This window comes from Choloepus didactylus, chromosome 17 (genome assembly GCF_015220235.1).
Source record: "Choloepus didactylus isolate mChoDid1 chromosome 17, mChoDid1.pri, whole genome shotgun sequence".
In the NCBI taxonomy this organism is placed as follows: Eukaryota; Metazoa; Chordata; class Mammalia; order Pilosa; family Megalonychidae; genus Choloepus; species Choloepus didactylus.
Genome location: NC_051323.1, coordinates 23,500,455 through 23,526,071, shown reverse-complemented (window position 1 = coordinate 23,526,071; position 25,617 = coordinate 23,500,455). Strand labels below are relative to the sequence as shown.

Below are 25,617 nucleotides of genomic sequence, written 5' to 3'. Positions count from 1 at the left end.
GTCCTGCAGTCAGCAATCCCTTGTCCCAAGCAGCCACTTGGCGGCTCTCTCACAGTGTTCTGAAGGAGAGCTCTGTGTGCCACCTTGTACATGCAGTGCAAGTTCTGGGACAGTGAGTCGCTCAGGCCACCACCAGACATACATGTTCCCAGGATGTGCACAAGGATAACTCTGCTTCCTCCAGAACTGGGACCAGGGATCTTCAATGGGAGCTTGGTCCAAGCTGATGAGGGATGGGGGAGGGGCCAGCCAGAGCACCACACGATCCTACCTTATGGAGCCTCTTTCCTGACTGGGCACTCATCCTGTAACTGCAGTCTTTTAACTGTTTTCTGGAGCTTTGAGAAAGATATTTCTGCCAATTCTTACAGGATGTTCAAAGTTTCTGTGGGGGGATGGAGTCCTAAAGTGTCTCACTCTGCCATCTTGACTGGGGCACTGTAATATTTCCATTCTGTGTATTTCTCCTTAATGTAACTCAAAACATTTTTCTAAGTAATTCAAATATATTAAGTAATTCTATCAATTTAATTGTCTTAAAAAAATCATTCCCAGAGCCTCTTAACCTACTCCTATGTGGACTGTTCACTCTCTAGTCCTGTCATTTCTGGCTTTCCCTTCGTCATCTTGGAGACTCCCTTCCCTCTCTCACTGACCCTCTGATTCCTCAGCCCCACACTTATCCTCTTTTTTTGATTTTTGAACTTACTACAGTGGGAGTACATCCTCCTGTAGTTTCCAAAAGAGGGAGGCCCTGCATACCTAAAATGTCTTTATCATAAAGTTTAACTGATAGTTTGTAGCAAATTCTAGATTGGAAATGGTTTTCCCTCAAATTCTAAAGGCGATGCTCAATTGTTTTCTAGTTTCCAACTTTGCTACTCAGAAATCTGGTAGCATTGTGATTGAGAGTCTTTGTTAGGAGCCCTCTCCCTTTTGGAAATTTGTAGAACCATGTTTTGTTTTGTTTTGTTTTGTTTCCCTCCCCACTGTTTTGAAATTTCATGACAATGTGCCTCAGTTCAGATTATCTTTACAGGCAAAGCTCAGAGATACTGAGGGTTTGATTCCAGATTGCAGCAATAAAGCAAGTCACATGACTTTTTTGGTTTCTCAGTGCTTATAAAAGTTATGTTTACACTACAGACTATTAAGTGTGCAATAGCATTCCATCTTAAAAAAATTGTACACATCTTAATAAATATGTGACAGAAAGACAAGAATTGAGCACATGCTATTGGAAAGATGGTGCCAATTGACTTGCTGTATGCAGGGTTGCCACAAACCTTCAATTTATTAAAAAAAAAAAATCTGTGAAGTGCAATAAAGCGAGGTATGCCTGTATATACTATGCTGAGTACTCAGCAAGTTTCAGTCTAAAAACTCATTCCTTTTGGTTGTGAGGTATTTTCTTGAATTGTCTCTGATGACTTCCCTTCATTCATTTTCTTTCTGGAACTCTTAGCATTGGGGTGTTAAACTTCCTAGACTGTATCTCAATTTTTAATTTCCAAGAACTCTTTTATATATTACCCAATTTTTGTTTCAAGGATTCAACATATTACATCCATGGCAGGCTTTTGTTTTGCTTTTAAAGTTTTTACAGGACTTACACAACTTGTTTCTTCCACACTGGTTTTCGGGTTTGGTTTCATCTCTATATTCTATATTAGAGGTTTTCCTCAAATGCCAAGTAATTTTTGGCTCTCTGCTTTTGTGTAAAGGGCACAGGGATCTCTGTGTACATGGTGGGTCTGCTGACTGTGGGCTATACTGTGGGTGATCTGGTGGGACCATTTCTTTGAGTGGATCACATTTCTCAGAGAAGGCTCTTAAGATCTCTTTACTGAAGGGTGTAAGTTTAGCTGCCAGAGAATCAGGTCAGGGAAGAAGGATGGAGTGTCAACATATATATTTTCACTTAATACCACCACAAGCACCCCACCCCAACTCTCCTTGTTTCCCAGCCTAGAGACTCTATTTCGCCCTTCCCAATCTCCTACTAAGGTGCAGGAGAGGCAGCTGCCTAGCTAAACAGAGTAGAGAAGGAAATCTAGTATTGTTTTTTAAGCAGACTTTAAACCAATCCTCCTATTGTTAGCCTCACCTTCTTCCCCACTTCCAGAGTTATCTTGTGCCATCAATTTCTGAGCCTTCCATCAAACTAGGTTGTTTCTCAGCTTTCCAAGCTGGTAACTTAGAATTCACTTTCTCTCCTGCCTGTTAACCACTCAAAGCTTCCAATTTATCAAATTTAATTGCTATCTTCTCTGCTATTCACTTTGTCCTTGGGTTCAAAATCTTTTCTTTTTAATCCATTTAGTTTTATTGGGGTTGGGGGAGGAAGCAATGATAAATGCATGTAATTCAGTATACCAACTTTAATCCTGTCACCAATCATTTACAAGTTTTAGTTGTATATATTAAGTACTCTGAAAATGTTAAGAGTACGCAATCTTTTGAAGTAACTTTTCCCACCTGCTTCTCTCTTGTAACTGCAAAAGTTTCACAGTATGTTTATTTTTTAGTTTGAGAAGTCAGAATAAAAGAACTCAATGAAGCCAAAGTTATGGGCTTGTTCACTATTTAGAAAAGTTGACTTAAAACATAAACAATTTTCTCTATTAATGACTATACCCCTCAAAAATTCAAGTAAAGGCAATTTATCACAAATATTGGAAAACCAACTCAAAGCTTCAGGGTAAATAATAGCATCATTTTACACATAAATATATACTTTAATTTCCTTTCACTGATAAGTGATGTGTATGCTATTTTAAGTTACCTTCTGTATTTACTACATACAAACAGTGTTCATTTATATACAACCCTTCCATACCACTCAAGGCCAAGGGTTTTCACTTGTTTTGTTACCTTTCCTCGTTCCTTCTTTTGAGAATTAACTGCTATCTATGATGCCACTAGCAGCCTGGTTTCATTTCACACACACCCAAATGCCATCCATGGGATTCCTTCAGTGATTTTTGGCAAGAGTAAAGCAGCTACAATAGAATGAATATGAACACTTGTAGCAGTACCACCTGGTGGTGGTTTGGAGTCTCAAGTATCAAGCCTATCTAACCCTTCCAAAAAGATCTAGCCTATTCTTCACAGTATATTGTAGAGCACCACCTTAGTTTGAAACAAAATGCAAAGATAGCATTCCCTTGCAAAGAAGGAAGATGCTTAAAGGATGATACGAGCTTCTACTGAAACGTCTTAAGTAGCCACTTCAGTCCTTAAATACACACAAACCATCAAAGCAACCTGGATTTTCCTTGTGTGGTCTAAATAAAAAATGAAAAAGAAAAAGGAGAAGGGAAACTTCTCCTACCATTTCTTTATTATCTTTGCCTCCAGATTCTCCAGTATTGCTTGCAATTAAAAATCCTAACAGCATATCAAAAGAGCTAATGTCTTTGCTTAAGGGGCAGAAGCAGAGAAGAGATGAGTGCCTGTGATCCTGTTCAGAAGCAGCTGGGGGTGGAAAAATCCCTGGATCCACAGAAGACAGACAGTAACCTGGAAGCTATGCTGCTGCCCAGTTTCCACTTAGAGTTGGTTTTCCGTGGCGTTCCATAACTGCAGTCTCTGCCTCTGCACAGAGTTATTACCCCAGAACACAGTAAATACCCACTACTAGTTTGGAAATAGCAGGTGGCTTTAAGGTGAACAGAGACTCCCCATTTCTGTTGTCACCATAAAGCCAAATATCTGGTATTCCTAGTTGAAATTTACGAATTCCCATTTCTTACAGAAGTATTTTCAAATCTGTTTAATTGTTAAATGAACTTTAATAATATAAATGTTTCATAATTCAAGGAACTACCAACAATAAGTAAACGTTATCATTTTTGGTGACATTTTAGCAAAGAATAGTCAAGAATATTAATGCATGAGAATAATAAATTGTTAATTACTAAAAACTGCAACAAAGCACACATTTTGAAACTCCTGAGTGTGGGGCAATTAGGCAAATTAAATATATACATTTTTAAGACTAAATACCTAAATAGGAATACTCTAAAATTAGAGTATCTTTTAAAAACATAACTAATGAAGAACCAGTTCTTTTGTACTTACGGCACAGAATTCTTCAAAGGATATTCTTCCATCTCCATCCTTATCTGCATTTATTATGGTTTTGTCTACAATTTGCTGTAACTGTGTGTCTTTCAGATTGTTCCCCACCATCATCTTCAGCACCTGGAAGAGTTCCCCATTGGAAATATAGCCATCTTTATCCATGTCATAGATACGGAAAGCAACTAAAAAAAAGTAAGGAAAATCAATAGCAATTATAAGGTAATTACAAATGAATACTTTCAATGAGACAAAAACAAAAACAAACAAAAACCAATAAACTGCCAAGCATTTAGAATTATTACTATGAGGACAGCTCCTTCCTCAATACAGAAGTCGCCCTTAGGGGCAGTTTAAGGTAGTTGGTTAAGAGTATGGGTTATGGAGTCAAAATTGCCTAGGCCAATCAGTGTAGTTTAGAATAAGTTATTTAACCCTGCTAAGCTTCAGTTATTGCTTCTATAAAATAATACTTTTAACCTCTCAGGTTCTTATGGGGATTAAATGAAATGATGTATATGAAGCAATCAGAATAGTGTCTGATATAAAGCAAAAGCTCAATAAAAGGTAACAACTGTTATTGCTCTTAGCTTCAATTACATTAAGAGCTCATCTGGAGAGGGTATCTGCATATACCCTGTGCTTCAAGGAACTTTCATGGAGTAAAATGTCCCTGTAGTTAAGAGTTTAACACTTTAAAAAGGTATCAGATGTCCACTATAATAGAGGCCAAATACTGGACTTCTGGCTAAATAATTCTGAAAAAGGCAACGTGTGTTATAAAAGTTAACCTAATCTGCTGATGTTCCCACAAGCATTAAGTACTGGGTTTGATGTGCCAAACCCTCTATCACGGGACTTGCCCTCATGAAGATTGTTACTGCAAAAGAGCAGCTAGGCCTTATTATAATTGTGCCTAGGAGTCTCCCCCTGAATACCTCCTTTGTTGCTCAGACGTGGCCCTCTCTCTCTAGCTAGGCCAACTTGGTGGGTGAAATCACTGCCCTCTCCTCTACGTGAGAACTGACACCCAGGGATGTAAATCTCCCTCGCAACATAGGATATGACTACTGAGGATGAATATGGACCTGACATCGTGGGACTGAGAACATCTTGACCAAAAATGGGATGCCTTTTTCATTCCTCTTTCAGTGGCTGAGAGATTCCAAACAGAGTCGAGTGGTCACTCTGGTGAGCACTCTTACGCACTATACAGATAACTCTGTTTAGGTTTTAATGTATTGGAATAGATAAAAGTAAATACCTGAAACTATCAAATTGCAACCCAGTAGCCTTGACTCTTGAAGATGTATGTATAGCAATGTAGCTTACAAGGTATGACAACGTGATTGTGAAAGCCTTGTGGATCACACTCCCCTTTATCCAGTATATGGATGGATGAGTAAAAAAAAACGGGGACAAAAAAACTAAAGGAAAAATAGGCGGTAGGGGGTGGTTTGGAGTTTGGATGTTCTTTTTTTATTCTTATTTTCATTTTTTCTGGTACAAGGAAAATGTTCAAAAAATAGATTGGGGTGATGAACTGTGGCAGTTTGAATATATTATGCCCCCCAAAAAAGCCATTATCTTTGATGTTATCTTGTGTGGGCAGACCTATCAGTGTTGATTAGACTGTAATTCTTTGAGTGTTTCCATGGAGATGCGCTCCACCCAACTGTCGGTGATAACTCAGATTGGATAGTTTCCGTGGAGGTATGGCCCACCCATTCGGCATGGGCCTTGAGAGTTTACTGGAGCAATATATAAGCTCAGACAGAAGGAGCGAACTTGCTACAGCCAAGAGGGACACTTTGAAGAATGCACAGAAGCTGAGAGAGTAGCTGCAGATGAGAGACAGTTTGAAGATGGCCGTTGAAAGCAGACTCTTGCTCTGGAGAAGCTAAGAGAGGACAAACACCCCAAGACCCAAGAGCAATTAAGTGTAACATTTTTGAGGAACTGCAGCCTAGAGAGAAATGTCCTGGGAGAAAGCCATTCTGAAACCAGAACTTTGGAACAGATGCCAGCCAAGTGCCTTCCCAGCTAACAGAGGTTTTCCTGATGTCACTGGCCATCCTCCAGTGAAGGTACCTGATTACTGATGTGTTACCTTGGACACTTTATGGCCTCAAGACTGTAACTGTGTAACCAAATAAATCCCCTTTTATAGAAGCCAATCTGTCTCTGGTGTTTTGCATCCTGGCAGCACTAGCAAACCAGAACATGAATGAACAACTATATGATGCTAATGTGAACAACTGATTGTACACTTTGGATGATTGTATGGCATGTGAATATAACTCAATAAAATTGAATTAAAAAAAAAAGTTAACTTAATCATATCAGAACATCTCTTCCCTCTTCTGTAAAAGAATCTTATATAAATTACTTACACAGTTTAATGATTGCTTTTAGTAGAAGGAAATTCTATTTTCCTTCTGTTCAATTAATAGCAACAATGACACATTATTTAAAAACACTAGTCGCAAATGTCCTGAAAGGATTTTCAGCACAATGTAAAATTTGTTATGTCTACAAAGAATCTGAAATAAAAGACATCTTTTAGAATATTCTTTAAAAGGTTATAATGGAGTATGGGGGGTGGGGGGATTAAGGGAGAAGATGAACTCAGTGGAGAAAAATACTTACACCTCAACTTCTGTTCCTTATCTCCTTTGACACTGAACTGAGAGACTCCCTCAATGAATTCTAAATAAGAGTAGAAAATGTTTACAAATCAGAAGTTTCAATCTTTCACAAAGAAAATCAGTATTTCTTCCATCTACAAATGTATATTTTGTTCCTGCAAAGGAAAATATTACTAGCAGAGTTTAAAATTGAGAATGCTAAATTTTAGACCTCAGTTAACAAGGTTCTCGCTGTATTTTCTAATTTGAATTTTTAAATTTGTCTTCTCTAGGGTCAAATCAATTTGAATAAGTATTTATTAAGGACGACAGAGCATAATACACAGACACACACTTCACCTAAGGTTTTAAACTCTTTCCTTAGGAACATTACCATAAAAAGTGGCTTTAAAAAAGATTATAAATTGCTTTGTCAGTTCTGGTTTCTTGTTCCAAAACTTCAAAATTATTTAAATAAAATGCTGGAAGTTTCATGACAAATGATTTTTCTTCACTGCCCGCTAAACACTAAATCATCATCAAACTAAAACAAAAAAAGTCTGTTGACAATTCCCTAGTGAAATGAAATGATTAAAGTATAGAATCAAATATAAAATTATGTACACCATATTAATATTAGCAAAAGCCTTACTGAGCACCTTTGTAAAATTCAGATTAAAATAAATTAATCCTGTTCCATGGCAATGTGTCCACACTTACTACAGCAATTCATTTTCTATTGCTGACTCAGTATAGATGTTATCTTTAAAAAATGCCCCACCACACCCTGCCACCCCCCCTGAAAATGTAGCTTCTAATACTTTAAGTTGCCTTAAAGAAGATTAATTTTCTAAAAACAAAGGGAATACCAAATTCCAGGGGTTCTTTTTATTACCTTTATTAAAGGACAACTTGATTATTTATGAACTAAAAAGGATTTTATAATAGCTCATTAAGATTCCTATACCACAGATTTTGAGGTAAACATACAAACATAACCTATCATAAGATCATAAGATCTATCATAATACCAAGAATATAAAGACATTTAGGAAAAATTAAACTCTTCAGACCTGTCTATAACAGTGCTGTAAGACTACTTACAGAATATCTAAATCTGTGATTTAAAAAGACAACTATTTTCTTACCTTTAAAGTCTACTTCTCCATTCCCATCTGTGTCGAATATATCTATTACTCGCTGTACTAAAGGATTCTGTTGTAACTCAGGCAGAGACATGAACTCTTCCACACTCAAAGAACCAGAATTGTCTAAATCAAGCTTCTTAAATCTCTTTCCTAGCCTTTTAATTTCATCAGCATCAACTAAAAACAAACAGACAGCAAGATTTACAAAAAAGATTTTATGGAGGCAATAGGAAAAAAATATGCAGTTATTCAGTAGTTTAATATCCAATTTGATTAAAAGACTTACATGTACTATTGACTAATTTCTTATAACCAAAGATAAAGTACATCACAAATATTTTTATTTGGTTACCTTTTTGTTTGTCTGCACCTGCCATAACATACAACCAACTGTACGCTGAGTACCAAGATATTACAGGATTGACAATGCTAAGCTGATCATGGAGCTCATGTGGATTGTCACTCTCCAGGAGAAATCAATCCCCATTCTGTATAAAAATACCTTTCTTTTTACTCTTCTCTAAACATTTTAATTTACTCTATTCCTAATAGTTCATGGTTCAAAATTCAAAGGGTATTCAAAATTCAGTATCTTTCCCATCCCAACCCCCAGACATCTAATTCTCTCTTTGGAGGCAATGCTGCCAGTTTCTTGAATATTCTTATTCCTCCAGATAACCTTTGCAAAAATGAGCAAATAAAACACAGCTTTTACTTTTCTAAACAGTGAAGAACCCAGAGTTAGAAAATTTACTTTCTATGCTTTAAAGTGGAAATATAACTAAACAACTTAAAAAAATGTTTGCATTAGTTGGCAGGTATTCACAAAATGTCAGTATCAAATCTCTTATCATATGTATTCCTGTAGAAGGTTTAAGTCATTTTCTTCTAAATTAAATCACTTTTTTCATTCCTTAAAAATACTATCAGATTAATTCACATTATAATCTTGATCAAGGCTTAAAAGAAATAATACTTTCAAATTTAAAAAAAATTAAATCAACAGAAACTTTTTAAAAGCAAATTAACAAATCAAATGTTATACTACCCATGAGAATATATCTATTATGACCTATAATATTAGAGACTGAGATTGCAAACTGTTTTGACAGTTTAAATGTCATCCCCATTGTGAGAATTTAAAAATTAAGTATACATTTTCAAAATATAAAAATATTACATTAAAATGGAATAAGAGCTATAATTATCTGCACTGACAAAGTACAGACTGCACAGCTACAAGATGTTGCTATATTATGAATTAGTTCATATGCAATTGGTAAAAGAGGAGTGATGTCAGCGGGGCATGGAAATTTCACAGGATTTTCCCCAGGATGTTCTGGATTAGGGGGGTCGCTTTCTCAATTAAAGAGAAACTCTAATAATACATGAAAATCTTAAGAAAAAAAGATGAAAGCATGAAATTAATAGCATGTTTATTTGCTTTAAAAACCACTCAGTGTTCCAACATTATTTTATCTGGTAAAAACTAAGGGTGCAGATGAAGTTGCAAAGATAATTTCTCTTATTTTAAGCACATCACCCACCACCACCACCAAACACAATTAATAAAGGTTAGTATGACCTGGTTCACTACTTAATTTTTACAAAACTAATTTCTATTACTGAAGAGAATTCAATGCTCAATAATCTATCTTTCAAAATAGGCAGCTCGCAAATGACCAACTCTGGTGCAATTACAAACGTCAGAGGTAATCTGTGCTAGCATTTTAAAGACCACTATTGCTTTTGTTAATACTCTGCGCTAAACTATATAATTTGAGTGTCTATCCTATAGATATTTTCCCCAAATGTGATTTTGCAGCATGTGAAGTTTTTCAGGAATGCATATATCGTTACAGCAGAAATGTATTTATGTTGATTTAATGAAAATTCATCTAAATGATGCTTTAAACAGCAAAATACATATAGACATAATAATAAGCCAATAAAAATTCAAATATACACTTCAAGAACACATCAACTGCATAAAGCATTTTATCCCTCAAGAAAAACAGAATAAAAATTAAGTATTTCTTCTTTAATAGAAGAGATTATAAAAGCAACCTGTTCAAATAAACCTTATTTTCCCATAGACTTCTCTATTATAAAATTAGATATACTTACTCTTGGGGCAGAGGGAGATTTAACAAAATCCCACAAATACTTTTCACTTTTTCATTTAAACAACTTCCCCTCAAGGCACAGTCCATGACTTTGTCATTGGTTTTCCAAGCCCTGCCTGTAACAGGTACTCAGTAAATGTAATAGATCACTAAGGTAGATTAGGAGTGGAAAAAGAACAATGTCTCCACAAACATTACATGGATGAATCAGGATCATTTGATTTAGAAACAACTTTAGAGTACATCATTAATGGAATGAGGGAAGGCAGAAATGCTGTGTCATAATATTTGTATAAATTATCTATTAGATTCTATTTAGTGAAGCTGGGACACTAGTTTAGAAAGTGGTCCATTATAAAATTTAAATATGTGCTTGAAGAATTACATTTCAGTTACCTAGAAAACCCCACAATCCATCAGATTTCTACAGTCTTGATGAATAAGGAATATTAAGAACATGGTGGAATAATAAAGATGAATCATAAAATAAATATACTTAGCTCAAGACATACTTCTTCAGGCTGCGAACAGTAATCTTTCTAAAAGAAAAATTCAAATTGCTTGCTCCTATGGTTAAAACTTCTACAGGGGTTGCTGGCATGGCCGCGGATATGGGGGACTAGTGGTTTGGTGGGTTGAGCCCTCTACCATAGGTTTTACCCTTGGGAAGACGGTTGCTGCAAAGGAGAGGCTAGGCCTCCCTATGGTTGTGCCTAAGAGCCTCCTCCCGAATGCCTCTTTGTTGCTCAGATGTGGCCCTCTCTCTCTAGCTAAGCCAACCTGAAAGGTGAAATCACTGCCCTCCCCCCTACGTGGGATCAGACACCCAGGGGAGTGAATCTCCCTGGCAACGTGGAATATGACTCCCGGGGAGGAATGTAGACCTGGCATCGTGGGACGGAGAACATCTTCTTGACCAAAAGGGGGATGTGAAAGGAAATGAAATAAGCTTCAGTGGCAGAGAGATTCCAAAAGGAGCCGAGAGGTCATTCTGGTGGGCACTCTTACACACACTTTAGACAACCCTTTTTAGGTTCTAAAGAATTGGGGTAGCTGGTGGTGGATACCTGAAACTATCAAACTACAACCCAGAACCCATGAATCTCGAAGACAGTTGTATAAAAAAAAAGCTTATGAGGGGTGACAATGGTATTGGGAAAGCCATAAGGACCACACTCCCCTTTGTCTAGTTTATGGATGGATGAGTAGAAAAATAGGGGAAGGAAACAAACAGACAAAGGTACCCAGTGTTCTTTTTTACTTCAATTGCTCTTTTTCACTTTAATTACTATTCTTGTTATTTTTGTGTGTGTGCTAATGAAGGTGTCAGGGATTGATTTAGGTGATGAATGTACAACTATGTAATGGTACTGTGAACAATCGAAAGTGCGATTTGTTTTGTATGACTGTGTGATATGTGAATATATCTCAATAAAATGAAGATTTAAAAAAAAAAAAAAAAAAAAAAAAATTCTACAGGGTTCTTAGGGCAAACAGAATAAAAAATCAAAAGCCCCTGACAATATTTAGCCTCAACTTAAATTTCCACCTTCTCTTTTCCCCCATTTCCTTTCCTTTAGCTACAGCACTCTTGGTATAATTCTGCTACAGCATGTAATTTCATGACTACATTTCCTTAAAAACCCTCTAGAACGCCATTCCCTGAACTCTTCATTTACAAAACGCCCATCAATTTTTCTCTCAACAGATACAGCAAGAGAAACTGGGCCATCTGCCTGGTGCCACTAGTAAAACTAATATAGTGACCAAAGACTATTTAATTTTACCCACAGTTATTGTCATGTGGCAATACTGATTCACATGGCACAGACTCTTCGTTTATTACATCTAGTTTCTTCTTGGGCACATAGATTACAATTTACAGTCTCCCTTACAGTTCAGAGTGATGAAATGATTGACAGTCAATGGATAGGAGCAAAAATGATGTGCTCTGTTCCCAGGCCTAGTCCACAAAAATCTTCTACTTATGATCCTCCATTTTTTCTCCTTTTGCTAATTTGACAAAGAAAAGTTCAGTGACCAAGGTTTAAGATGGTGGACGAGATGGAAGGAGCCAGGATCCCTTAATTACGCCTTGGAGAATAGCTACTAGTCAATCAGAAAAACCTTTATTAACCAGAACTTAAACTATTAGGCTTGATTCATTCAACATTTATGGGTAAGGATTTGTTTTGGCAGTTAGATTATCTTAAGACAGTTCAACATTGGCCTCTATTGGTTTTCTACCCAAATCCATCTATGATGGAGTTCTGAAATGAAGGAAAAATTTAAAACCTTGGCTAGATAGTGAATTTCACTACTATTTAATGACTGCCTACTATTTATCAGCCACTGTGCTAAGACCTGTGAATATAAAGATAAGCAAACACAAGGCTTCTAGGAACCTAGAGCAGATTACTACTTCGATCCTGCAGCTGTGGATTCAAATGGCCACTAGTTCCATCTCCAGTTAGGGTCCTTTAACTTTTCCTTCTCTATGCTTCATCCTTCCCTTTACAAGGCCTCTCCCCAACCAGGCAGTCCTGTTGCAAATTTAAGTAACCTTTTCTTGTTCTATTTATTAAATAATTCAGAAAAGAAATAATACCATATGTATCAGAGTTGCTCTCTTCCAGTATTCAAAGAAGTTCTTTTTATTTGATAAGACAAAAACTTCTTCTAGAGCTAAAAGGCTGGAAATATTTCAACAGTGTGAATGAAAGTCTACTTCTAGAGCAATTCAGATGCTTTGAACTCTTTACAAATAGTACAACCTCTTCTGTAATGGGGTCACCCAGTTTAGTATCAGAATGATTAGCCATTTTAAAAAGCTGAGCTACCAAATAACAAAAACAAAACACACTGTCCTCTCCATACAACCTGAAATTCTCATATATTCTATCTCAATAAAAAAAGAGAGAGAGGCATTGTCTCTAAAATAAGAGTATATCCATCTTGGCAACACAAGGGAATGTTTCAGTATATTCACAGAACAACTAAATGTAGCACCAGTTAAATGTTGATGAACAGATTCCAACTGATGGCACCAACTTTCATCAAAGATTTTTTTTCTACTGCTAAGGATCATGCTCCCTTAAAACTGACGGACAAGGAAGAAAAACAAAAAACAAAAAACAAAAGACCTCACCCTCTTGACTCATCTTGTGACTCAGAGATACTCTTTTTCATATATGCTTTGCCAATTTGAAACTCATGTTATTTTCTCACTTTTGGGGAGGAGACCTATGGAGGACTACCTTTTTTAACAGCCGAAAATGCCTACAAATTCAATTTAAATGATTTAATATAGAAGTATTAAGATAGACCAAGAATCTTAAAAAGTCATCTGTATACTGTTATCTAAAACTTAAGACAGCAAACCTCAGTCTCTTAGAGTCTATAAAATACAGGACTGCTTATGCAGAAAACACCAACTCAAACTGCTGAGATCTTACATGGGACAAACGTTCTCAGGGATAAATGTGAAATCTAAGTGGTAACTCATTTTAGCAAGTGAATTCCAAAAATCTTATTGTTACCAAATAAAACGATTAAAAATTGGCTTCTAGAGAGCTGATACTGCTACAGTAAATTTTAATAAATATTTTCAACTGGACACAACAGTATAGTAATATAATCCTAATAGACAGAAGGTTGCATATTCATTCATCACTCAGATGAAGAAGCATAATCATCTCCCTTTACTATATGTAAATACTTTTTTTCTCTCAGAAAAAAGGTATGTAAGAAATTCTGACATAGTAGAAGAAGAGACCTAGAGTCTCTGGCTCTTACAGCACTGTTATCACTACATATATACACCAAGCTGCTGTTCTGTTAGGGTTAAAAGTAAAAACAACCTGAAGTCTTAGCTCTTTTATGTGATTTTTGAAGTTTCTCAGAATCAAAAGGAAAAGAAATAAGCAGATTGGTGAGAAAATAAACGTTTCTCAAACTTTAACCAATTGCCAATAGTTCTGTTACAGTAAACAGCAACAGGACTATTGCTCATTGAGATATTCTTTTTATAGCCACTTCATAAAATTTTTATCTATTATTCTATTAATGATTTAAAAACAAGAACAAAATATAACAAGACTTTCTAAATTCTCCTGGCAATAATATTTTGGAAACAAATAAACAACTAAATTCAGTGTGGGGTCCTATTCTGAGAATCCTAGAAAAAAAAAAATAATGCTTTTCAAATTTCTCTAAGGTATGGAGCTTAACAATATTATAGCAATGTAAATTTCTTGGTTTTGATACTAATACTCTGATTCTGTGACATGTTAACACTAGGGGGAAGCTACTGAGGGGTATTCAGGAACTCTACTATGGTTGCAAATACTCTGTAATTTCTCCTTAAGTTTCCTCCAATCTGTGACAGCCGTTTACTCTTTGTCTTTCATGACCCTTGAAACTTTTGAACCAGTCCAGCATTTGTAGAATGTCCCCCCACTTGGGCTTGTCTGATAGAATTTTCCACTATAAACCTACTTCCCTTGTAGTTAAGAAATATCCTAGGGAGAGATACCTTGAGACAATGTAAATATCCTATTTTTCTCCTCAAACGTTCACTGGCAAAAATTTTAGCATCCTTCAGCAGGTTTGTTCTGCAACATTTATTATTGTGACATTTGCCCCTTTTCCCATCTTTCCTTCTATGTTGTAACTGAAATGCTTCTGTAAAAAACAAAACTACCCCTTCTCTCCATTAATTTATTCAATTATTCATATAAACAGGGACTCAAGGATATTTATTTTATACTCTGGGTTAAAATCCAATACTATCTTTCGTTAGTCAAACTGTTCAAGATTTGGTCTTTAAGTACTACTTCAGGTTGGCTTCCCTGTAGCCTTTCAATAATCCCCATTTTTGTAGAGTACCTCCTTAATTTCTGGCACCATAAGATGTAAGAGACTCATTCTGACTATAAAAAAAGTATTTCTGAGAAGAGATTCCCCAAATCCCTTTTGGATAGGAAGAAATTTAGAACTACATTATAGAATGAATAGTATTAGAAAAGCATACAACAATATGGCATCTGAGAATCTACAACTTAAGAGTTATTTTGGAAAGAGCCAACAGACATAGTAAATCACCTATGGAAAAACAAGAATTGTATAACTCCTCTAAAGACTATCACGAGAAAAAATCTTATAGTGTTGTCAACAAAAGTAATTGGATAGTTTTTCAACAAAAAGATTAATATAAAAGTTTTAAAGTCTCTTATAAAATTCAGTTCCTACAAAGGCAATGAATGTAGTTTCACATTACCGCGAATGAGAAGTAAACACCAGAGGGAGCAGTACAGACAATCACAGCTAAAACCTTCATAAGCAGCTTCAAAAAACGTGTTTCATAAGGATCTTGTATATAGACTAGCAGTGTAATATCGACATTCTGAAGAGAATAGTTTGACAAAAGAACAAAGAAAGAAAGTACCTATCAATATTATGAGAGAACTGAGATATTACATTAGAAAATAAATATGGACATATTTAAGTGGATGAAAACTTTCATCCACCTAAGTCTAGATTTTAGAAGTATATCATAATTTTAGAATGCAAGAGGCAATGGGTGCTTTTGGGTTTCTAGATTATAATCATATACTTTAAAATCAATCAAGTAATTGTCAAACAAGCAAAAACCAGACACTGCCACCAGTAAGACCCATCAATGTAACCAAAATGTGAAAAAAAAATTAAACTTCAAAAAATAATTGACATTCAAAAATGCATTAATAAGCATACAGTTCTACAGGTTTTGACAAATGTATACACCCATACAAGCATCACGACAATCCAGTTAAAGAACATTTCCCTCACCCTAAAATGTTGCCATGGGTCCCTTTGCCAGCAATCTCTCCATTGGCCCTAAGCAATCACTATTCTGCTTTTTTTGTAACTAATTTTGTCAAGAATTTCATATAAATGGGATCACATAGTATGTACTTTCGTGTCCAGCTTCTTTCACTCACCACATTTTTGAAATTGGTCCATGCTGTTGCATGTGTCAGTAGTTTATTTCTTTGTACAGATATGCCACAATTTATGTATTCATTCATCTGCTAATAGATATTACAGTTGTTTCCAGTTTGGGCTGTTAAGAATACAGCTGCTATGAATATTCATTTACGTCTTTTGGAAACAAATGCTTTTCTTTCTCTTGGAAAGAAGTGGAATGGTTGGGTCATAGAGTAAATATTGTTAACGTTCAGAAACTGCCAAGGTTTCCCAAAGTGGTGTACCATTTTACACTCCCATCAGCAATAAATGAGAATTTCAGTAGTTCTGTATCCTTGCCAACATGTAGTCTTCTCAGTCTTTTTTCAGTTTAGCCACTGTAGCGGGTATTGCAGTTTATGATTACAGTTTTAATCTGCATTTCTCTGAGGACTAATGATGCTGAGCAACTTTTCATGTAATTATTGGTCATCCATGTATCTTCCTTTTGAAGTGACTGTTGAAATCTTTTGCCCTTTAAAAAACTGGGCTATCTTAAAGAATTATGAGATTTTCTCTGTATAATGATTCAAGTCCTTTGTCAAGGACAGGCATACCTCAGAGACATTTGAGTTTTGTTCCAGACCACTGCAAAAAAGCAAATATTGCAATTAAGCAAGTCACACATTTTTTGGTTTCCCAGGGTACATAGAATTTGTTTACACTTTATTGTAGTCTATTAAGCATGCAATACCATTATGTCTAAAAATACAATGTACATACCTTAATTCATACATTATTTATTATTAAAGAATTCTAACCATCATCTGAGCCTTCAGTAATAATCTATGTTGGTGGAGCGTCCTTCCTTGATGTTAACAGCTGCTGACTGATCAGCGTGGTAGTTGCTGAAGGTTGGGGTGGCTGCGGCAATTTCTTAAATTGACAACAATGACATCTGCCACATCGACTGATACTTCCTTTCATGAAAGATTTCTCTGTAGCATGAGATGCTGTCTGACAGCATTTTACCTACAGTAGAATTTCTTTCAAAATTATTCATTCCTTTCTAACCTCGCTACTGCTTTATCAATTGAGCTTATGTAATATTCTAAATCCTTTGTTGCCATTTCAACAATGTTCACACCATCTTCACCAGGAGTAGATTCCATCTCGAGAAACCACTTTCTTTGCTCGTCCATAAGAAGAAACTCCTCATCCGTTCAAGTTTTATCTTAAGATTGCATCAATTCAGTCACATCTTCAAGCTCTACTTCCAATTCTAGTTTTCTTGCTATTTCTACCACATCTGCACTTACTTCTGCCACTGAAATCCTGGATCCTTCAAGTCATCCATGAGAGCTGGAATCAACTTCCAAATTCCTGCTAATGCTGATATTTTGATTTTCTACCCACGAATCATAAATGCTCGTAAGCATCTAGAATGGTGAATTCTTTTCTGACGGTTTTCAATTTACTTTGCCCAGACCTATCCAAGGAATCTATGGCAGATATAGCCTTATGAAACATATTTCTTAAATAATAAGATTTGAAAGCCAAAATTACTTGTTTTGCTCAAAGCCTCTTGTTTCACTCAAGAGGCCTAATTTTTGGCCTGTCTCAGCCTTTGACATGTCTTCCTCACTAAGCTTGAGCATTTTTAGCTTTTGATTTAAACTGAGATGTACAACTCTTCCTGGAACATCCAGAAGCCCTTGTAGGGTTATTAATTGGCCTAATTTCAAGACTGGTGTTGTCACAGGGAATAGGGAGGCCCAAGGAGAGGGAGAGAAAAGGGAGAATGGCTAGTCAGTGGAAGAGTCAGAACAAGCATATTTCACCGTCTTATGTGGGCATGGTTTGTGGTACCCTAAAACAATTACACTAACATCAAAGATCTCTGACCACAATTCTCCATAACAGACAAAATAATAATGAATAATAATAATGAAAAGATTTGAAATATTTCAAGAATTACCAAAATGTGACACAGAGACACAAAATGAGCATATGCTGTTTAGGTTTTGCAAATGTTTTCTCACAATCTGTGACCTGCTTTTCATGTCTTTCATAAAAAACAAAACCTCAGAATTTTTATGAAATCTAATTTTTTTTCCCTTTATGATTCATGTTTTGTGTGTTCTAAGAAATCTCTCCCCACCCCTGGTAATGAGTATTTTTTCCTGTTTTCTTCTGAAAGTTCCATAGGTTTAGCTTTTTTTTCATCTATGATCCATGTTGAATTAATTTTTGTTTATAGTATAAGGATAGAGGTAAAAAACTTTTCCAGAAATAAATGCAATTGCTCTGTTGAAAAGGCTTCCCTTTCCATGGTACCTTTGACGCTTTTATCAAAAGTCAGTTGACCATATATATATATACATATGTGTCACAACCCTGTTCTGATTTGTCTATCCTTATACCACTATTACAGTCTTGATTATTGGAGTTTTATGGTAAATCCTTAAAATCAGGGAGTCATGTCTTCCTATTCCTTCTTCAGAACTCCTCTGATTATTCTAACAGGCATTTCCATATGGAACTAAGAATCAATTTGGAATTTTTACCAAAAAACTACTAAGATTTTGATTGGGATTATCTTGACTCTATAGAGCAGTCTGGGACTAAATAATATCTTAATAATATCAAGTTTCCCAATCTATGAATATGATATAACTCTCCATTTATTTAGGGCTTCTAAAATTTCTATCAGTAATGTTTTCTAGTTCAGTGAACAGATCTTACACATATCTGGTTAAATATATAACTAAATATTACATGTATTTTTCCATTACAAATGGTGTTTTTTCAATTGCTATCTTATAGAATTTCAATTGATTTTTTAGTATCGTCCTTGTATCCCACAATCTTGCTAAATTTACTTACAGTTCTAGTAACTTGGATTTGCTACATAAAAACACATCATCCATGTGGCCCTCTCTCTCTGGCTAAGCCAACTTGAAAGGTGAAATCACTGCCCTCCCCCCTACGTGGGATCAGACACCCAGGGGAGTGAATCTCCCTGGCAACGTGGAATATGACTCCCGGGGAGGAATGTAGACCCGGCATCGTGGGACGGAGAACATCTTCTTGACCAAAAGGGGGATGTGAAAGGAAATGAAATAAGCTTCAGTGGCAGAGAGATTCCAAAACGAGCCGAGAGGTCACTCTGGTGGGCACTCTTACGCACACTTTAGACAACCCTTTTTAGGTTCTAAAGAATTGGGGTAGCTGGTGGTGGATACCTGAAACTATCAAACTACAACCCAGAACCCATGAATCTCGAAGACAGATGTATAAAAATGTAGCTTATGAGGGGTGACAATGGGATTGGGAAAGCCATAAGGACCACACTCCACTTTGTCTAGTTTATGGATGGATGAGTAGAAAAATAGGGGAAGGAAACAAACAGACAAAGGTACCCAGTGTTCTTTTTTACTTCAATTGCTCTTTTTCACTCTAATTCTTATTCTTGTTATTTTTGTGTGTGTGCTAATGAAGGTGTCAGGGATTGATTTAGGTGATGAATGTACAACTATGTAATGGTACTGTAAACAATCGAAAGTACAATTTGTTTTGTATGACTGCATGGTATGTGAATATATCTCAATAAAATGATTAAAAAAAAAAAAAACACATCATCCAAAAATAAAGACTTTACTCCTTCCTTTCTAATCTGAATGCATTTTATTTACTTTTCTCAACTTACTGTACTGACGAGGATCTCCAGGACAATGATAATTAAAAGTGGTTGAATACCCTTGCTTTGTTGCTGATTTTCAGTAGAAAGCAGTCAGTATCTCACCATTAAGTCTGATTTTAGCTGTAGGTTTTTCATAAGTACCCTTTATTAGGTTGAGAAAGTCCCTTTCTACTCATAGTTTGCTAAGAGTATTTATCATGAAAGGGTAATGAACTTGGTCAAACAGATACTTTTCCTATTTCTATTGAGATGTTTTTCTCTCTTTTATTTTGTCAATATAATAAGTGAATTACAGTAAATGACTTTTGAATGTTAAAATCACACTCCTAGGATAAATTCCACTTGGTCATGTTAAATTACCCTTTTTTACATATTAATGCATTTGACACGTAAATACTTGAGAATTTTTTCACATACGTTTATCGCAAACATTGGTCTGTAATTTTCTTATAAAGTCTTTGGTATTGCTATCACAGTAATGCTATTTTCTATTTACTGAAGGAATCTAGATAAGATTAAATTTTTGACAGAACTTACCATTAAAGGCATCTGGACCCAGAGTTTTCTTTGTAGAAAGATTTTAAAATAAGAATCAATTTAATTAACAGATAAGATTATTGAAACCTTCTATTTCTTCTTCTCAGTTTAGTAATTTGTTTTTCTAGGAATTGTCCATTTCATAACATAGGATTTATTCATGATATACCCTTAAAACTTTAAAAATCTGTAAGATCTGTAATGATATTAATTCTTTAGTTGTTGACATTGGTAGTTTATGTTCTTTGTTTTTCAAGACTGCTCCTTCAAAATTTGAACATTTACCACTGACATCCTCCTACCTTACATACAAGATATAACCAAAACAGAGGCTATTATATTTAAGAAATGATCCACCACATCAGAACTCAGACAATTCTGGCTTCTGGTTCTAATCTGGACCAACTGCTTTCTAGCCAACTGCATAACTGTTATCCTGGATTTTTCACTGCTCTCTTAGGGAATTTTTCCTAGGATCTCATTTCATCTTCTTTCTTGAACTTCTATTCCATTTTGCTAGGCATTTATTCAGAATTTATGGAAGGTAAATTTCCCAAGTCCAGAAAATTCTGGGAATGTCCTTAATTTGCTCTCACCCTTAAGTGATCATTTAGCTGGTATTAAAGTCTAGATTTAAGAACTTAGAACTTTGAATGCACTGATCCATTGGCTTTCTAACATCTTACTGCTGTTGACCTGATGCCAGTAGAATTCCATTCTTTTTGGGTGACTTTTTTCCCATCTAGAAGTTTTCAGGGTTTGGTTTTTATTCTTGGATTTGTGAAATTATGAAAAAGTTGAGACTAAATGCAGATCTTTTTGTTATCTACCCTTCTTGGCATTCAGAAAGCTGTTTTAATCAAATATTCAGTTTAGTACATGAAGGAAATTTTCTTCTATTTCACTGATTATTTTCCCCTTCAATTTTAAGTAAACCATATTCTGAAACTTCTTTTACAAAGGTGCTGTTACTCTCTGTATTTGTTCCCCAAGTCCTCCCTCTTTTTCTTTCTTCTTTTTTTTTTTTGAACATTTTCCCCTATCTTTTAGTTCCTGTTTATTCGGTTGTGAGAGAGATCCAAGGATTTATACTTCTGCTAATGGTTAGCTGTTGTGGGTTTGAATTGTGTCCTCCAAGAAGATATGTTGGAGTCCTAACCCCTCATGAATGTGACTGTATTTGGAAACAGGGTACCTGCAGACGTAATTAGTTAAGATGAGGTCATCCTGGGTTAGGGTAGGCCCTAAATCCAATCACTGGTATACTTATGAAGAGAGATATAGAAATACAAAGGACACACATACTCAGAGAAAATGGCCATGTGAAGACAGAGCCAAAGTTGAAGGCATGCAGCTACAAGCAAAAGAATGTCAAGGACTGCTGGCAACCACCAGAAGGTAGTAAGAGACAAAGAAGGATTCTTCCCTGGAGACTTCTGAGGGAGCATGACACTACTGCTACCTTGGTATCAGACCTCTAGCCTTGTTGCTCTAAGTCACCTATTTGTAGTAATTTGTGATGGCAGCTCTAGAAACCAATAAAATTAGCTAGCTTTCTCACTAGCTTAAAGTAAACTGACTTCTACACACCAGCTACAAAATTATTCAAATCTGTGCTAGATAAGCAAATTACAATTTCTTGGCCCTCAGTGCTGAAACTACAAATTTGTAAGTGCCACGATACCAATATTTGGCAGATAAAATATATGGATAAAGCAAATAGTCAGTACTTCACTTTTCTTATTATCTACCTAAAGACTTTAAATACTTAGAATATAGGAGAAAATCCAGGGATTTAAAAAAAATAAAAGTACTCTAACAGCAAAAACGGTAACAACTCAGAGCCTAGGTATTCAACTTCACACACTATACTTTCAAATGCACAAGTCAATTTCAAAATTAATGAGAGACATGCTTACTTATAATAAATGGTATTTGGGAATAAAATGTTTCCAAAAAAGTATCTGCTCACATTCAAAGTCAATTTTCATTGATAGTAATAGGATTTCCTCCAAAGATTTCAGGGAAAATGAATAAAGGAATCATTCTTTTATTTTGAAATGAACCAGAGATGAACATTTAGAACACATATTATTTAAAAATGGGAGTAAATTAAGCCAGCCCATATAGGAAAGGAAACATAAAGGAATGCTGAGATGAAGGAAATCAAATTATCAAACGTCGACTTTCTCTGAAAATGTTTTCTTTGTTTTGAAAACAAAGAAAAACCCCAATCTAAGTAAAGAATAAGAATATGTAAGCCTTGCCAAAACAATCTGATGCAGAGCAGAGATTAACAGCTCATCAACAACAAAGTAATGTCCTTAACACTTTGAGGTCACCTGTAAAAACATTCAAACCAGAAACAAAATTGCTTATACTCTAAATTGGAGCAGTGTCCTAATGGCTAGCAATGTTTTCAACAATCCAGCTAAATCTACGAATCTACAAATAGTTCATTATGCAAAAGGAAACATTCCTTCAGTCTGCCAAGCTCTACTTGGGTCAACTTCTAACAAAACAAAGTGGAAAAATCTTTTTAGATAAAAGACTTAATCTTTCATCTACATTCAGTCTACAAAACAGGCCCTGTATCAAATTTTAGCAAAATCATCCAGAATAACACACTGGCTTTTATCAGGAAACACTAAAAATTAGTTGAATCTGATTTTTCACTCAAAACTTTCCATTGTGCCCCAATCTAAGCCTCTGATTAAACTATTTAAAGGAAGTATCTTGCACGCAGTCACTTTTCCAAGTTACGACTAAGGTCTCAACTCTGAGCAAATCACCCCAATAGCGTATCTGTTTCCTAGTCCAGACAGGTAAGCCAAAAAAAAAAAAAAAAAAGGAAAAGAAAGAAAGAAACAAAGTCACAATGGCCTACCATAACTGATCTGGATAAAAATCTAACTCAGTGGCCAAAAAATGAGAGACAACCTATGTGTTAGCCAAGTCCAGTTTTACTTAAAATATAGACAAATATAACATTAATTTCATAAGATTTATTGTAAGAGAGGTTGTATAGTGAGTGCTGTGATTAAAACTATGATTCTGGAACATGACTGTATGAGGTCAAATCCTGGCTCTGCTAGTTGCTTTGTTATTTAAGGTCTCTCTTCCTCTATTTTTTCATCTTTCCAATGGGGAAAGTAATAGCACCTCTCTTATGTGGCCGTTGTGAGGATTAAGTTAACAAACGTATTCAGAATAGTTTCTGGCACACAGTAAATGTCATAACTATTTGTTGGTATTATTAATGAAAAAATGGAGTGACTGGTAACTACTGGTTTCCCCAAAGGTACAGCCTTTAAAATTCTCCAGCTAACTATCTGTACAAGTCCATCTTTGAGCTCTAATTAGCTTCTTCAGACAACAGATATTTACTAAACGTAGTTTAAGCCAGGCATTGTACTTATGTTCCACTGTCAATGCCCATTCTTTAATTGGTGAAAATTAGCTTCAATAGCCACATATTCTCATTACAACTTATTGTCAGATGATTAAATATTTCTCTTTGATATTACTCTTAGCTTACTTTACCCTCTCTCTTTTACCATTCATTTAAAAAAAAACTTTTCATAAGGAAAATTTCAAACATACACAAAGGTTGGGAGAACAGTATACTGAATCCCACATATCTGTCATCCAGCTTCAACTATTAACACATGGGGAATCTTATTTTATCTGTAACTTCCCAACCACAATTATTTTAGAGCAAATCCCAGATATAGCATTTCACTGTAACTATTTTAGCATTTATTTTCTATCTCTAAAATACAAAGACTTTTTAGAAACATAACATCACACCTAAAAAATTACGAATTCCTTAATGTTAAACATTCAATCAGTTCAAATTTCCCCAACTGTCAGAAATAGTTTTATAGGTTTTTTTGTGTTTTTTTTTTTTTTAATTCACTGGATTCCTTAACCAGAGGTAATGTTCCCTCCTTGGAGCCTTTGTTTTTATTTCTCATAACAGCTTACTTACACTGTAATAATTTATGCACTTCTCTTTTTCCCAGTAGCTAGACTGTAAGCACTTCGGGGGTGCTTATTCATTTGGGTGTTACAGGATGCTAGACAATGCTTTACAACATATAATTGAGTTTTACTACCATTTTTTAAAATAACACAGTTTAAATACTAAAAGGATACTAAAAGTAACTACTTCAAGAGTTGAGAGAACCACTGAAGACAATTATAGAAGGACTCATAGAGAACAAAGAATTGAGTTGTGCCTTGAAGTGGAAGTCAGGCATGTCAAGAATTGACTGGAACAGGGAAGAATGAATAGTGAAGTATCTGAAGGAATGGTTTTAACATTCCTATAAATAAAAGTGGCAGTTTACAAATAACACTTCCAATAATGAAATTTTGTAAAAGAGAAGAAAAATTTATTATAATGTACAGGCAGGCTAAAAAGTGATGATTTTAATGCAAACAATTTCATATGGATGAAATTCATCCAAATCATGTGTAAAATATGATAAAGGCACACTGTATTCTAATGTACCAAGCAGGAAACAGGGAAAAAACCTACATAATGGATAACAGAAGAATTCAGATAGATTCATAACTACTTGAACAACTGCTGACAAAAACTAGGCTCTGTCCTGGTTCAAAATTTAATCAAAGGAAGAAGACTTTAAGTTCTGAGGACAAATATGAAAGGGGCATCTTTAACAGTGTATGAAATCCATTTCAAATACTCACCACACACATAAGAAAACTTGGATTTTGCCATCCTGGATGTGCAGAAGAGAATATCCATCTGCCTTCTGTCCTACTGCATTTTTCTTTGCAACCAGACAACCGGTTCTCAGTCCCAGATTTAAAGGGAAAGCAGAAGATAAGAACCTGGGATTGATTTACTGTTCCACTGGGACCTCTGCCCTTGACAGAGAAACATGAACTAACTTTATAGTACCTCATCCTAATCAGAATTACACCAGCAACAACCTACTGCAAAGTCTACCAGCAGCCTGACATCTATGGCTTCATACAAACTTCAGCACCTTTCCTGCCCACTAACAACTGGAAGAGCAACTGTGTCATGTGCTCAAAATAAACAGTAAGTGGCAAGGCTCAAGTTTTGAGCAGAACTCTTTCAATTCTAGAGAAATTATAAAAGTGACCCATTAACTTTGCCAGAGACAAAGATTTTAGATCTACATAACACCAGAACAGTCTGTGAATTCTCTGTTTTGCCCATATTCCAGAGATAGGTTAGCTCTGTCACAGCAACAGAAGAGTTTTCAAATCCAGAAGGCTACAACAGTATATTCAGCAAACTTTTTCTGTATAAGGCCAGATAAATATTTTAGACTTTGTAGGCCATGTGGTCTCTGTAGCAGCTAAATAACTCTGACACTGTATTGCAAAAGTAGCCACAGGTAATATGTAAATGAAGGGACACAGCTGTGTTCCAATAAAATTTTATTAAC

General features: G+C 35.5%; 1 protein-coding gene across 3 annotated transcripts in view; it reads right to left on the bottom strand.

Moving 5' to 3' along the window:
• Window positions 1–25,617, bottom strand: part of PPP3R1 (protein phosphatase 3 regulatory subunit B, alpha) — a 68,843-nt gene that overhangs the window by 4,892 nt on the left and 38,334 nt on the right. For 2 of the 3 annotated variants that reach the window (XM_037807307.1, XM_037807309.1), the window contains exons 3-5: window positions 7,859–8,035; window positions 6,733–6,792; window positions 4,084–4,268 (exon numbers count right to left, since the gene is read on the bottom strand). In XM_037807307.1, the coding sequence (XP_037663235.1) occupies window positions 4,084–4,268; window positions 6,733–6,792; window positions 7,859–8,035 (422 nt within the window). Of the gene's footprint in view, window positions 1–4,083; window positions 4,269–6,732; window positions 6,793–7,858; window positions 8,036–15,965; window positions 16,481–25,617 lie in introns of those variants that run through there. The other variant, XM_037807308.1, reaches the window with a different exon arrangement.